This window comes from Oncorhynchus tshawytscha, linkage group LG09 (assembly GCF_018296145.1).
Source record: "Oncorhynchus tshawytscha isolate Ot180627B linkage group LG09, Otsh_v2.0, whole genome shotgun sequence".
In the NCBI taxonomy this organism is placed as follows: Eukaryota; Metazoa; Chordata; class Actinopteri; order Salmoniformes; family Salmonidae; genus Oncorhynchus; species Oncorhynchus tshawytscha.
The window spans coordinates 1,832,286-1,849,160 of NC_056437.1; the positions used below are offsets into that span (position 1 = coordinate 1,832,286).

A 16,875-nucleotide genomic window follows, 5' to 3' on the forward strand; every position below is an offset into this window, starting at 1 on the left:
GTGTGTGTGTATCAGTGTGTGTACCAGCTTGTGTGTGTGTGTGTGTGTATCAGTGTGTGTGCCAGTGTGTGTGTGTGTGTATCAGTGTGTGTGTGTGTGTGTGTGTGTGTGCCAGTGTGTGTGTATCAGTGTGTGTACCAGGATGTGTGTGTGTGTATCAGTGTGTGTGTACCAGCTTGTGTGTGTGTATCGGGGTGTGCGTGCCAGTGTGTGTATCAGTGTGTGTACCAGGATGTGTGTGTGTGTATCAGTGTGTGTGTACCAGCTTGTGTGTGTGTATCGGGGTGTGCGTGCCAGTGTGTGTGTGTATCAGTGTGTGTGTGTGTGTGTGCCAGTGTGTGTGTGCCAGTGTGTGTGTGCATCAGTGTGTATGTGTATCTGTGTGTGTGTGTATCAGTGTGTATGTGTATCAGTGTGTGTACCAGTGTGTGTGTCAGTGTGTGTGTACCAGCTTGTGTGTGTGTATCAGTGTGTGCGTGCCAGTGTGTGTGTGTATCAGTGTGTGTGTGTATCAGTGTGTGTGTGTATCAGTGTGTGTGTGTATCAGTGTGTATGTGTGCCAGTGTGTGTATCAGTGTGTGTACCTGTGTGTGTGTGTGTGTGTGTGTGTGTGTGTGTGTGTGTGTGTGTGTGTCAGTGTGTGTGTGTCTCAGTGTGTGTGTGTATCAGTGTGTGTGTGTACCAGTGTGTGTATCAGTGTGTGTACCAGTGTGTGTGTGTGCCTGTGTGTGTGTGCCAGTGTGTGTATCAGTGTGTGTGTGTGCCAGTGTGTGTGTGTGTGTGTGTGTGTGTGTGCCAGTGTGTTTGCCAGTGTGTATGTGTATCAGTGTGTGTACCAGTGTGTGTACCAGTGTGTGCGTGCTTCTCTGTGTGTACCAGTGTTGGTTGCATGGTTCCTCACCCCCCCCACCCCCTCTCTCTCTGTGTCTACAGTACAGCCAGACCCCCAGAGGCAGTAACAGCAGTGGGGATGGTAGGATATCCCATGAGGCTCCAGGTGTACTGGACGAACCCTGCCTCCTGGCTCCACGACGCTGTGCCATTCCCCCTCCACTTCCAGCTCCGCTACCGTCCTGTAGGATCCAGCATCTGGTCTAACGTTAGTTCCTCTAGTCATCACACTGTCTCTCCATCTCTCCCCTCGCTCTCCCTCCCCCTACATCTCTATCTCCCCCCTCCCCCTATCTGGTGAGTCTCTGATCCACCTCTAAGCAGACGACACCATTCTGTAGACTTCTGGCCCTTCTTTGGACACTGTGTTTAACAACCCTCCAGACGAGCTTCAATGTCATACAACTCTCCTTCCGTGGCCTCCAACTGCTCTTAAATGCAAGTAAAACTAAGTGCATGCTCTTCAACCAATCACTGCCCGCACCTGCCTGCCCATCCAGCATCACTACTCTGGACGGCTCTGACTTAGAATACGTGGACAACTACAAATACCTAGGTGTCTGGTTAGACTGTAAACTCTCCTCCCAGACTCATATTAAACATCTCCTATCCAAAATTAAATCTAGAATCGGCTTCCTATTTCGCAACAAAGCCTCCTTCACTCACGTTGCCAAACATACCCTCGTAAAACTGACTTTCCTACCGATCCTCGACTTCGGCGATGTCATCTATAAAATTGCCTCCAGCACACTACTCAACAAATTGGATGCAGGCTATCACAGTGCCATCCGTTTGTCACCAAAGCCCCATATACAACCCACCACTGCGACCTGTACACTCTCGTTGGCTGGCCCTCGCTTCATATTCGTCGCCAAACCCACTGGCTCCAGGTCATCTACAAGTCTCTGCTAGGTAAAGCCCCGCCTTATCTCAGCTCACTTGTCACCCTAGCAACACCCACCCGTAGCACGCGCTCCAGCAGGTATATCTCTCTAGTCACCCCCAAAGCCAATTCCTAATTGGCCGCCTCTCCTTCCAGTTCTCTGCTGCCAATGACTGGAACGAACTGCAAAAATCTCTGAAGCTGGAGACTCATATCTCCCTCACTAACTTTAAGCATCAGCTGTCCGAGCAGCTCACAGATCACTGCACCTGTACATAGCACATCTGTAAACAGCCCAACCAACTACCTCATCCTCATACTGTATTTATTTATTTGTCTTGCTCATTTGCACCCCAGTATCTCTACTTGCACATTCATCTTCTGCACATCTACCATTCCAGTGTTTAAATGCTATATTGTAATTACATCACCACCATGGCCTATTTATTGCCTTATCTCTCTTATCCTACCTCATTTGTACACACTGTATATATACTTTTTGTTTTCTTTTATTCTACTGAATTATTGACTGTATGTTTATTCCATGTGTAACTCTGTGTTGTATGTGTCGAACTGCTTTGCTTTATCTTGGCCAGGTCGCAGTTGTAAATGAGAACTTGTTCTCAACTAGCCTACCTGGTTAAATAAAGGTGAAATAAAAAAAATCTTTCTCTCCCTCTATATCTCTATCTCTCCCCTCCCCTCCCCTTTCTCTCCCCTCTTTCTCCCTCCCCTCCCCTTATATCTATATCTCACCCCCTCCCCCTATATCTCTTTCCCTCTCTGCTCTCTCCACTCCTTCTGTTCCCCCTCCAGGTGGAGTCTAAGTCCAGCCCCCTGCTGATAACTGATGCCCTAGCAGGCCACGCCCACCAGCTGCAGGTGAGAGCCCAGGACGACATCAACCCAGACAGCCAGTGGAGTGACTGGAGCCCCCTATTGCAGGCTTGTCCATGGATTGGTGAGAATACCCTTGTGTCCCAAATGGAACCCTATTCCCTATATTGTACACAAATCAAATCAAATCAAATGTATTTATATAGCCCTTCGTACATCAGCTGATATCTCAAAGTGCTGTACAGAAACCCAGCCTAAAACCCCAAACAGCAAGCAATGCAGGTGTAGAAGCATGGTGGCTAGGAAAAACTCCCTAGAAAGGCCAAAACCTAGGAAGAAACCTAGAGAGGAACCAGGCTATGTGGGGTGGCCAGTCCTCTTCTGGCTGTGCCGGGTGGAGATTATAACAGAACATGGCCAAGATGTTCAAATGTTCATAAATGACCAGCATGGTCGTATAATGATAAGGCAGAAGAGTTGAAACTGGAGCAGCAGCACGGTCAGGTGGACTGGGGACAGCAAGGAGTCATCATGTCAGGTAGTCCTGGGGCATGGTCCTAGGGCTCAGGTCCTCTGAGAGAGAGAAAGAAAGAGAGAATTAGAGAGAGCATATGTGGGGTGGCCAGTCCTCTTCTGGCTGTGCCGGGTGGAGATTATAACAGAACATGGCCAAGATGTTCAAATGTTCATAAATGACCAGCATGGTCGAATAATAATAAGGCAGAACAGTTGAAACTGGAGCAGCAGCACGGCCAGGTGGACTGGGGACAGCAAGGAGTCATCATGTCAGGTAGTCCTGGGGCATGGTCCTAGGGCTCAGGTCCTCCGAGAGAGAGAGAGAGAAAGAGAGAATTAGAGAACACACACTTAGATTCACACAGGACACCGAATAGGACAGGAGAGGTACTCCAGATATAACAAACTGACCCTAGCCCCCCGACACATTAACTACTGCAGCATAAATACTGGAGGCTGAGACAGGAGGGGTCAGGAGACACTGTGGCCCCATCCGAGGACACCCCCAGACAGGGCCAAACAGGAAGGATATAACCCCACCAACTTTGCCAAAGCACAGCCCCCACACCACTAGAGTGATATCTTCAACCACCAACTTACCATCCTGAGACAAGGCTGAGTATAGCCCACAAAGATCTCCGCCATGGCACAACCCAAGGGGGGGCGCCAACCCAGACAGGATGACCACATCAGTGAATCAACCCACTCAGGTGACGCACCCCTTCCAGGGACGGCATGAGAGAGCCCCAGTAAGCCAGTGACTCAGCCCCTGTAATAGGGTTAGAGGCAGAGAATCCCAGTGGGAAGAGGGGAACCGGCCAGGCAGAGACAGCAAGGGCGGTTCGTTGCTCCAGAGCCTTTCCGTTCACCTTCCCACTCCTGGGCCAGACTACACTCAATCATATGACCCACTGAAGAGATAAGTCTTCAGTAAGGACTTAAAGGACCCAGAAAACCTGGAACATTCCCAGAACATTGGCTAAGATTCCCAATTAGCGCTAGTTTGGGTTTTATCTAACAGTAGAATGATAACATCCCAAAAAAACATTAAAATAATGTTTTTGATCACATATATATATATATATATATATATATATAAAAATATATATATGTTTTTATTCATGTTTTAAATTAAATATCCTTGGAATGTTTTCCTAATATTCACCAAAATGTTCCCAGCAAACCTAAAATGTTTCTATGATAGTTCCCAGAACATTCGTTAGGTTGCAGAAAATGTTCTTATAACATAAAAACTGTCCAGTCGTGCTGAAGATGATACAATGTTTATATAAAACATTCACCTAATGTTGCAAGAACGTTCCCAGAACACATTTAGTCTGTTCTTATATTGTTCTCAGAACACATTTAGTCTGTTCTTATAAGGTTCTCAGAACACATTTAGTCTGTTCTTATAAGGTTCTCAGAACACATTTAGTCTGTTCTTTAAAGGTTCTCAGAACACATTTAGTCTGTTCTTTAAAGGTTCTCAGAACACATTTAGTCTGTTCTTATAAGGTTCTCAGAACACATTTAGTCTGTTCTTTAAAGGTTCTCAGAACACATTTAGTCTGTTCTTTAAAGGTTCTCAGAACACATTTAGTCTGTTCTTATAAGGTTCTCAGAACACATTTAGTCTGTTCTTATAAGGATCTCAGAACACATTTAGTCTGTTCTTATAAGGTTCTCAGAACACATTTAGTCTGTTCTTATAAGGATCTCAGAACACATTTAGTCTGTTCTTATAAGGTTCTCAGAACACATTTAGTCTGTTCTTATAAGGTTCTCAGAACACATTTAGTCTGTTCTTATAAGGTTCTCAGAACACATTTAGTCTGTTCTTTAAAGGTTCTCAGAACACATTTAGTCTGTTCTTATAAGGTTCTCAGAACACATTTAGTCTGTTCTTATAAGGTTCTCAGAACACATTTAGTCTGTTCTTATAAGGTTCTCAGAACACATTTAGTCTGTTCTTTAAAGGTTCTCAGAACACATTTAGTCTGTTCTTATAAGGTTCTCAGAACACATTTAGTCTGTTCTTTAAAGGTTCTCAGAACACATTTAGTCTGTTCTTTAAAGGTTCTCAGAACACATTTAGTCTGTTCTTTAAAGGTTCTCAGAACACATTTAGTCTGTTCTTTAAAGGTTCTCAGAACACATTTAGTCTGTTCTTATAAGGTTCTCAGAACACATTTAGTCTGTTCTTTAAAGGTTCTCAGAACACATTTAGTCTGTTCTTATAAGGTTCTCAGAACACATTTAGTCTGTTCTTTAAAGGTTCTCAGAACACATTTAGTCTGTTCTTTAAAGGTTCTCAGAACACATTTAGTCTGTTCTTTAAAGGTTCTCAGAACACATTTAGTCTGTTCTTTAAAGGTTCTCAGAACACATTTAGTCTGTTCTTATAAGGTTCTCAGAATGTTTCATTACGTTGTGTTTACAGTTTGTAGGGAACATTGTGGTGACATCACAGAAGAGGAACTGTCCAGTTGTGTGGATGATTATACAATCTTTATTTTAGGGCGAAAAAAAACCATTAACATGATGTTAGAAGAACGTTCTTAGAACAGTGATGTTCTTTAAAAGTTCCTAAAACATGTATTTCGGATGTGGGAACATTGTGGGAATACGACAAGAGATAGGTTCCCAGAACAGTACAACTGTCCGGTTGTGCTGTCATGTATCAGGGTGCACAAAACAGTCCTTTGATGTTGTAATATTGTTGACAGAACAGCTGGTCTAAGTTGTTTAACACTAGAACCTCCTGGCCTTTCAGCCTGTAGAAGAACGTAGAGAACATTACAGGGTATCCCCTTTAGTATACGCATCAGATGCATATCAACCCACAAGGTGTGCAAACATAATCACCAATGCTTGATAAATAGTGCATAAATGAAGAATATTTTGTGGAAATATATATCCATTTAAAATATAACAACAATAGTTTGTTTGTTTAGGTATGTTCAAGGATATGTTTTGTATAGTTTTACAAAGGCCTAGTGAAAAACGTTGTACACTTGTACACTTCCAGCCAATGACATTCTAGCAGTCTAATAAAAACATTTCACATATGATATCGGAAGAATAATCATTAGTTGTCTTTATGAAAGTCTTACATAACATTAGAATACTAAAAAAAACATGATTTCAAATCATTTGATTTGATCTGGTGTGACCACCATTTGCCTCATGCAACACGACACATCTCCTTCATGTAGAGTTTAACAGGCTGTTGATTGTGGTCTGTGGAATGTCGTCCCACTCCTCTTCAATGGCTGTGCGAAGTTGCTGGATATTGGTGGGAACTGGAACACGCTGTCGTACACGTCGATCCAGAGTATCCCATACATGCTCAATGGGTGACATGTCTGGTGAGTATGCAGGCCATGGAGGAGTGTGTTGTCCTGGCACCACCTGGCCAGGTCTCTGACCTCCTCCCTACAGTGCCTTGCGAAAGTATTCGGCCCCCTTGAACTTTGCGACCTTTTGCCACATTTCAGGCTTCAAACATAAAGATATAAAACTGTATTATTTTGTGAAGAATCAACAACAAGTGGGACACAATCATGAAGTGGAACGACATTTATTGGATATTTCAAACTTTTTTAACAAATCAAAAACTGAAAAATTGGGCGTGCAAAATTATTCAGCCCCCTTAAGTTAATACTTTGTAGCGCCACCTTTTGCTGCGATTACAGCTGTAAGTCGCTTGGGGTATGTCTCTATCAGTTTTGCACATCGAGAGACTGACATTTTTTCCCATTCCTCCTTGCAAAACAGCTCGAGCTCAGTGAGGTTGGATGGAGAGAATTTGTGAACAGCAGTTTTCAGTTCTTTCCACAGATTCTCGATTGGATTCAGGTCTGGACTTTGACTTGGCCATTCTAACACCTGGATATGTTTATTTTTGAACCATTCCATTGTAGATTTTGCTTTATGTTTTGGATCATTGTCTTGTTGGAAGACAAATCTCTGTCCCAGTCTCAGGTCTTTTGCAGACTCCATCAGGTTTTCTTCCAGAATGGTCCTGTATTTGGCTCCATCCATCTTCCCATCAATTTTAACCATCTTCCCTGTCCCTGCTGAAGAAAAGCAGGCCCAAACCATGATGCTGCCACCACCATGTTTGACAGTGGGTATGGTGTGTTCAGGGTGATGAACTGTGTTGCTTTTACGCCAAACATAACATTTTGCATTGTTGCCAAAAAGTTCAATTTTGGTTTCATCTGACCAGAGCACCTTCTTCCACATGTTTGGTGTGTCTCCCAGGTGGCTTGTGGCAAACTTTAAACGACACTTTTTATGGATATCTTTAAGAAATGGCTTTCTTCTGCCACTCTTCCATAAAGGCCAGATTTGTGCAATATACGACTGATTGTTGTCCTATGGACAGAGCCTCCCACCTCAACTGTAGATCTCTGCAGTTCATCCAGAGTGATCATGGGCCTCTTGGCTGCATCTCTGATTAGTCTTCTCCTTGTATGAGCTGAAAGTTTAGAGGGACGGCCAGGTCTTGGTAGATTTGCAGTGGTCTGATACTCCTTCCATTTCAATATTATCGCTTGCACAGTGCTCCTTGGGATGTTTAAAGCTTGGGAAATCTTTTTGTATCCAAATCCGGCTATAAACTTCTTCACAACAGTATCTCGGACCTGCCTGGTGTGTTCCTTGTTCTTCATGATGCTCTCTGCGCTTTTAACGGACCTCTGAGACTATCACAGTGCAGGTGCATTTATACGGAGACTTGATTACACACAGGTGGATTGTATTTATCATCATTAGTCATTTACGTCAACATTGGATCATTCAGAGATCCTCACTGAACTTCTGGAGAGAGTTTGCTGCACTGAATGTAAAGGGGCTGAATAATTTTGCACGCCCAATTTTTCAGTTTTTGATTTGTTAAAAAAGTTTGAAATATCCAATAAATGTCGTTCCACTTCATGATTGTGTCCCACTTGTTGTTGATTCTTCACAAAAAAAATACAGTTTTATATCTTTATGTTTGAAGCCTGAAATGTGGCAAAAGGTTGCAAAGTTCAAGGGGGCCGAATACTTTCGCAAGGCACTGTATATGCTAACTCATCGTCACCGGTGATCAGGCCTACCACCGTTGTGTTGTCAGCAAACTTAATGATGGTGTGGGAGTTGTGCTTGGCCATGCAGTCGTGGGTGAACAGGGAGTACAGGAGGGGACTGAGCACGCTCCCCTGGGGAGCACCAGTGTTGAGGATCAGCGTGGCAGATGTGTTGGTCCCTACCCTTACCACCTGGGGGCGGCCCGTCAGGAAGCCCGGGATCCATTTGCAGAGAGAGGTGTTTAGTCCCAGGGTCCTTAGCTTAGCAATGAGCTTTGAGGTCACTATGGTGTTGAAGTCTGAGCTGTAGTCAATGAACAGCATTCTCACAAAGGTGTTCCTTTTGTCCAGGTGGGAAAGTGTGATTGAGATTGCGTGATCTGTTTGGGTGGAATGTGAATTGGAGTGAGTCTAGGGTTTCAGCTAAAAAGTACATGTAGTATGCCGCTGATTTGTATCTGCAACAAGTCATATGTTCTTTATGCACATTCTTTAATATTCACATGAAAATCTGTCGCCAATTGGATGGAAACCTAGTTAGTGATCATATTGTTTTGAGATATTCATGGAGACATTTGTAATTGAACACATTATTCTCCTATTTTTCTGCCTGTCCAGTCCAGGGTACATAGCGTACTGCTGCCCAGTGGCTCCCCCCTTGCCAGGGAGGGCTATCCAGATGACTTTGGCTGTGTCCCAATCCAAAGGCAGCTGTCTGCTGCATCACTTGACATTCCACCAAGCACCAGATGTTTGTTTACATTGTAGAGGAACTAGTGATAACAATTAAGTGAACAACTATCCCAACATGGAAATATCACCAATGCCAAGTAATAGATTCCATCTCCTTATTACCTGTTAATGAATGAAGGTATAGTGTCCTCCTCTCAACATTGCCTGGTCTGCTGCTCCATCGTTGTGGACATGACACTGATATGTAGACTATGTGTGACATTTTAAATGTATTTCAGTCCTGGACTAATAATGTTCTGTGTCTTATGTCATGTTTCATGACCCCAGGAAGAGTAGTTGGTAATCTTGCTTGTTTGTAGGTGACCAAATACTTATTTTCCAACATCATTTGCAAATAAATTCATTAAAAATCCTACAATGTGATTTTCTGGATTTTTTTTCTCATTTTGTCTGTCATAGTTGAAGTGTACCTATGATGAAAATTACAGGCCTCTCTCATCTTTTTAAGTGGGAGAACTTGCACAATTGGTGGCTGACTAAATACTTTTTTGCCCCACTGTATCTGTAAATCGCAACTGGCAGATATGTGAGGCCTCTCTGAACTCAATACAACTCACAGATACACTACCATTCAAACGTTTGGAGTCAGTTAGACATGTCCTTGTTTTTGTCCATTAAAATAACGAAATACAATGTAGACATTGTTCATGTTGTAAATGACTATTGTAGCTGGAAAAGGCAGATTTTATTATGGAATATCTACATAGGAGTACAGAGGCCCATTATCAGCAACCATCACTCCTGTGTTCCAATGGCACGTTGTGTTAGCTAATCCAAGTTTATCATTTTAAAAGGATAATTAATCATTAGAAAACCCTTTTGCAATTACAGTGGGGAGACCAGTATTTGATACACTCGATGTTGCAGGTTTTCCTACTTACAAAGCATGTAGAGGTCTGTAATTTTTATCATAGGTACACTTCAACTGTGAGAGACGGAATCTAAAACAAACATCCAGAAAATCACATTGTATGATTTTTAAGTAATTAATTTGCATTTTATTGCATGACATAAGTATTTGATCACCTACCAACCAGTAAGAATTCCGGCTCTCACAGCCCTCCTGTTCTCCACTCATTACCTGTATTAACTGCACCTGTTTGAACTCGTTACCTGTATAAAATACACCTGTCCACACACTCAATCAAACAGACTCCAACCTCTCCACAATGGCCAAGACCAGAGGGCTGTGTAAGGACATCAGGGATACAATTGTTGACCTGCACAAGGCTGGGATGGGCTACAGGACAATAGGCAAGCAGCTTGGTGAGAAGGCAACAACTGTTGGCGCAATTATTAGAAAATGGAATAAGTTCAAGATGACGGTCAATCACCCTCAGTCTGGGGCTCCATGCAAGATCTCACCTCGTGGGGCATCAATGATCATGAGGAAGGTGAGGGATCAGCCCAGAACTACACGGCAGGATCTGGTCAATGACCTGAAGAGAGCTGGGACCACAGTCTCAAAGAAAACCATTAGTAACACACTACGTCGTCATGGATTGAAATCCTGCAGCGCACGCAAGGTCCCCCTGCTCAAGCCAGCGCATGTCCAGGCCCGTCTGAAGTTTGCCAATGACCATCTGGAGGATCCAGAGGAGGAATGGGAGAAGGTCATGTGGTCTGATGAGACAAAAATAGAGCTTTTTGGTCTAAACTCCACTCGCCGTGTTTGGAAGAAGAAGAAGGATGAGTACAACCCCAAGAACACCATCCCAACCGTGAAGCATGGAGGTGGAAATATCATTCTTTGGGGATGCTTTTCTGTAAAGGGGACAGGATGACTGCACCGTATTGAGGGGAGGATGGATGGGGCCATGTATCGCGAGATCTTGGCCAACAACCTCCTTCCCTCAGTAAGAGCATTGAAGATGGGTCATGGCTGGATCTTCTAGCATGACAACGACCCGAAACAGACAGCCAGGGCAACTAAGGAGTGGATCCGTAAGAAGCATCTCAAGGTCCTGGAGTCGCCTAGCCAGTCTCCAGACCTGAACCCAATAGAAAATCTTTGGAGGGAGCTGAATGTCTGTATTGCCCAGCGACAGCCCCAAAACGTGAAGGATCTGGAGAAGGTCTGTATGGAGGAGTGGGCCAAAATCCCTGCTGCAGTGTGTGCAAACCTGGTCAAGAACTACAGGAAATGTATGATCTCTGTAATTGCAAACAAAGGTTTCTGTGCCAAATATTAAGTTCTGCTTTTCTGATGTATCAAATACTCAAAACACATGCTTTGTAAGTAGGAAAACCTGCACAATCAGCAGTGTATCAAATACTTGTTCTCCCCATTGTATGTTAGCTCAGCTGAAAACTGTTGCACTGAATAAAGAAGCAATAAAACTGGCCTTTAGACTAGTTGAGTATCTGGAGCATCAGCATTTGTGGGTTCGATTACAGGCTCAAAATGGCCAGAAATAAATACATTTCTCCTGAAACTCGTCAGTCTATTCTTGTTCTGAGAAATGAAGGCTATTCCATGCGAGAAATTGCCAAGAAACTGAAGATCTCGTACAATGTTGTGTACTACCTTCACAGAACTGCTCAAACTGCCTAGGCAAGAGGACAAGTACATTAGAGTGTCTAGTTTGAGAAACAGACGCCTCACAAGTCCTCAACTGGCAGCGTCATTAAATAGTACCCACAAAACACCAGTCTCAACGTCAACAGTGAAAAGGCGACTCTGGGAAGCTGGCTTTCTAGGCAGAGTTCCTCTGTCCATTGTCTGTGTTCTTTTGCCCAACTTAATATTTTATTTTTATTGGCCAGTCTGAGATATGGCTTTTTCTTTGTAAATCTGCCTCGAAGGCCAGCATCCCGGAGTCACCTCTTCACTGGTGACGTTGAGACCAATGTTTTGCGGGTACTATTTAATGAAGCTGCCAATAAATGTTTTAGGAATATCTAAAGAACGTAAAACATGTGTTCTGGGAACGTTCTTGTAACATCAGGTGAATGTTTGTTGCACCCTAAAATAAAGATTGTATAATCATCCACACAACTGGACAGTTCATCTTCTGTGATGTCACCACAATGTTCCCTACAAACTGTAAACACAACGTAATGAAACATTCTGAGAACCTTATAAGAACAGACTAAATGTGTTCTGAGAACCTTATAAGAACAGACTAAATGTGTTCTGAGAACCTTATAAGAACAGACTAAATGTGTTCTGAGAACCTTATAAGAACAGACTAAATGTGTTCTGAGAACCTTATAAGAACAGACTAAATGTGTTCTGAGAACATTCTTGCAACATGAATGAATATTTTATATAAACATTGTATCATCATCAGTTTTTTGTGTTATGAGAACATTTGCCTCAACATAACGAATGTTCTGGGAACTATCACAGAACCAGTGTTGGTTTGCTGGGCTGCATGGTGATTTCCTTTACTTTAGACATTGTCTACAACTGGACCTTTATTAAACCCAGCACAGCGGTTGAATAGACTCTACTTTCTCACTACAGTTACTTGGTCTGAGGTGTTGTTAACAGGTCTAGTCTTTGTAAATCCTACAGGTAGTACTGCCGAGCCTACTGAAGAAACATTCCCTGTCGACTACAACGACACGGACGCAGACGCCTCTACAGCCAACACCAAGTCAGAGAGTAAGTATGCCTTGTCTGAGCCAGAACATCACATAGAGCAGGAGTCTCTCTCCTGTTTCTGTAGCAGTAAGACTTGTCTGAGCCAGAACATCACATAGAGCAGGAGTCTCTCTCCTGTTTCTGTAGCAGTAAGACTTGTCTGAGCCAGATCATCACATAGAGCAGGAGTCTCTCTCCTGTTTCTGTAGCAGTAAGTCTTGTCTGAGCCAGAACATCACATAGAGCAGGAGTCTCTCTCCTGTTTCTGTAGCAGTAAGACTTGTCTGAGCCAGAACATCACATAGAGCAGGAGTCTCTCTCCTGTTTCTGTAGCAGTAAGACTTGTCTGAGCCAGAACATCACATAGAGCAGGAGTCTCTCTCCTGTTTCTGTAGCAGTAAGACTTGTCTGAGCCAGAACATCACATAGAGCAGGAGTCTCTCTCCTGTTTCTGTAGCAGTAAGACTTGTCTGAGCCAGAACATCACATAGAGCAGGAGTCTCTCTCCTGTTTCTGTAGCAGGACACTAGTCTATCTCCTGTTGTCTTGTCTGAGCCAGGGCAGCTTGATGTACAGGACACCCCCTGGACAGGACACTAGTCAGTTAGCCTAGTCTGAACCAGAGCAGTGTGATGTACAGGACACCCCCTGGACAGGACACTAGTCAGTTAGCCTAGTCTGAACCAGAGCAGTGTGATGTACAGGACAACCCCTGGACAGGACACTAGTCAGTTAGCCTAGTCTGAACCAGAGCAGCGTGATGGACAGGACACTAGTCAGTTAGCCTAGTCTGAACCAGAGCAGCGTGATGTACAGGACACCCCCTGGACAGGACACACCCTGATCTTGATGTACGTCGTTGCTCCTCTTTCTACCTGCTGGATTCTCTTTCTGTTTTCAATGGCAGAGAGTGCTGAGTAGGGAGGGAGGGAGGGAGGGAGGGAGGGAGGGAGGGAGGGAGGGAGGGAAGGAAGGAAAAGAGAGGGAGGGAGAGAGAAAAGAGAGGGAGGGGGAGAGAGAGAGAGAGAGAGAGAGAGAGAGAGAGAGAGCTGAAAGAGCTATTATTAAATATTTAGTATCAGATCTCTTTTTTTTTCTTTTTTCTTTTTTTTATCTGCTGTCCTGCCAGATGTTTTTTTATCTGCTGTCCTGCCAGATGTTTTTTTATCTGCTGTCCTGCCAGATGTTTTTTTATCTGCTGTCCTGCCAGATGTTTTTTTATCTGCTGTTGCCAGATGTCCTCCATCTTGTGGAAATACAGTTGTTTTATTTTATTTCATCACACAAACATTGAACAGAACAAAACACAACTATGAAAATAAAAGGTTCAACTTCCACAGTCCACATATGGGTGTCTGATGTGTGGGTGTGGGTGTGTGTGTGTCTGATGTGTGTGTGTGTCTGATGTGTGTGGGTGTCTGATAAGTGTGTGGGTGTCTGATAAGTGTGTGGGTGTCTGATGTGTGTGGGTGTCTGATGTGTGTGGGTGTCTGATGTGTGGGTGTCTGATGTGTGTGGGTGTCTGATATGTGTGGGTGTCTGATGTGTGGGTGTCTGATGTGTGTGGGTGTCTGATGTGTGTGGGTGTCTGATGTGTTGGTGTCTGATGTGTGTTGGTGTCTGATGTGTGTGGGTGTCTGATGTGTGTGGGTGTCTGATGTGTGTGGGTGTCTGATGTGTGGGTGTCTGATGTGTGGGTGTCTGATGTGTGTGGGTGTCTGATGTGTGGGTGTCTGATGTGTGTGGGTGTCTGATGTGTGTGGGTGTCTGATGTGTGGGTGTCTGATGTGTGGGTGTCTGATGTGTGGGTGTCTGATGTGTGTGGGTGTCTGATGTGTGGGTGTCTGATGTGTGTGGGTGTCTGATGTGTGGGTGTCTGATGTGTGTGGGTGTCTGATGTGTGGGTGTCTGATGTGTGTGGGTGTCTGATGTGTGTGGGTGTCTGATGTGTGTGGGTGTCTGATGTGTGTAGCTCTCTCAGTAACATTCATGTTTGTGTGAACGCTCTATTTGACATTACGTGTGTTTCCCTCCAGAGGGAAGTTAAAACTGAATGAAGAGACACCTTTCAACTCATCTAGCTAACAGGATACACATACATTACTTCAGTCTCTATATATACACCAGTCTCTATATATCAGTCTCTATATATACACCAGTCTCTATATACACCAGTCTCTATATACACCAGTCTCTATATACACCAGTCTCTATATACATCAGTCTCTATATACACCAGTCTCTATATACACCAGTCTCTATATACACCAGTCTCTATATACACCAGTCTCTATATACACCAGTCTCTATATACACCAGTCTCTATATACACCAGTCTCTATATACACCAGTCTCTATATACACCAGTCTCTATATACACCAGTCTCTATATACATCAGTCTCTATATACACCAGTCTCTATATACATCAGTCTCTATATATTACCAGTCTCTATATACACCAGTCTCTATATACACCAGTCTCTATATACACCAGTCTCTATATACACCAGTCTCTATATACACCAGTCTCTATATACACCAGTCTCTATATACACCAGTCTCTATATACATCAGTCTCTCTATACACCAGTCTCTATATACACCAGTCTCTATATACACCAGTCTCTATATACATCAGTCACTATATACATCAGTCTCTATATATCAGTCTCTATATACATCAGTCTCTATATACATCAGTCTCTATATACATCAGTCTCTATATACATCAGTCTCTATATATCAGTCTCTATATACACCAGTCTCTATATATCAGTCTCTATATATCAGTCTCTATATACACCAGTCTCTATATACATCAGTCTCTATATATCAGTCTCTATATACACCAGTCTCTATATACATCAGTCTCTATATACACCAGTCTCTATATACATCAGTCTCTATATATCAGTCTCTATATACATCAGTCTCTATATATCAGTCTCTATATACATCAGTCTCTATATATCAGTCTCTATATATCAGTCTCTATATACACCAGTCTCTATATACACCAGTCTCTATATACACCAGTCTCTATATACATCAGTCTCTATATATCAGTCTCTATATACATCAGTCTCTATATATCAGTCTCTATATACACCAGTCTCTATATACATCAGTCTCTATATATCAGTCTCTATGTACACCAGTCTCTATATACATCAGTCTCTATACACCAGTCTCTATATATCAGTCTCTATATACATCAGTCTCTATATATACACCAGTCTCTATATACATCAGTCTCTATATACATCAGTCTCTATATACACCAGTCTCTATATACATCAGTCTCTATATATCAGTCTCTATATACACCAGTCTCTATATACACCAGTCTCTATATATCAGTCTCTATATATCAGTCTCTATATACACCAGTCTCTATATACACCAGTCTCTATATACACCAGTCTCTATATATCAGTCTCTATATACACCAGTCTCTATATACACCAGTCTCTATATATCAGTCTCTATATACACCAGTCTCTATATACATCAGTCTCTATATACACCAGTCTCTATATACATCAGTCTCTATATACATCAGTCTCTATATACATCAGTCTCTATATACATCAGTCTCTATATACATCAGCCTCTATATACACCAGTCTCTATATACATCAGCCTCTATATACACCAGTCTCTATATACATCAGTCTCTATATACATCAGTCTCTATATATCAGTCTCTATATACACCAGTCTCTATATACACCAGTCTCTATATACATCAGTCTCTATATACACCAGTCTCTCTATACATCAGTCTCTATATATCAGTCTCTATATACACCAGTCTCTATATACATCAGTCTCTATATATCAGTCTCTATATACACCAGTCTCTATATACATCAGTCTCTATATATCAGTCTCTATATACACCAGTCTCTCTATACATCAGTCTCTATATATCAGTCTCTATATACACCAGTCTCTCTATACATCAGTCTCTATATATCAGTCTCTATATACACCAGTCTCTCTATACATCAGTCTCTATATATCAGTCTCTATATACACCAGTCTCTCTATACATCAGTCTCTATATATCAGTCTCTATATACACCAGTCTCTCTATACATCAGTCTCTATATATCAGTCTCTATATACACCAGTCTCTATATATCAGTCTCTATATACATCAGTCTCTATATATCAGTCTCTATATACACCAGTCTCTATATACATCAGTCTCTATATATCAGTCTCTATATACACCAGTCTCTCTATACATCAGTCTCTATATATCAGTCTCTATATACACCAGTCTCTCTATACATCAGTCTCTATATATCAGTCTCTATATAC

The 16,875-nt window shown here is 42.6% G+C and overlaps 1 protein-coding gene across 1 annotated transcript in view; it reads left to right on the forward strand.

Annotated features, from left to right (window-relative positions):
• il11ra (interleukin 11 receptor, alpha) overlaps positions 1-16,875 on the forward strand; it is a 129,184-nt gene that overhangs the window by 101,110 nt on the left and 11,199 nt on the right. The window contains exons 7-9 of the mRNA XM_042327940.1: positions 934-1,099; positions 2,591-2,735; positions 12,476-12,565. Of these exons, the coding sequence (XP_042183874.1) occupies positions 934-1,099; positions 2,591-2,735; positions 12,476-12,565 (401 nt within the window). The remainder of the gene's footprint in view (positions 1-933; positions 1,100-2,590; positions 2,736-12,475; positions 12,566-16,875) is intronic.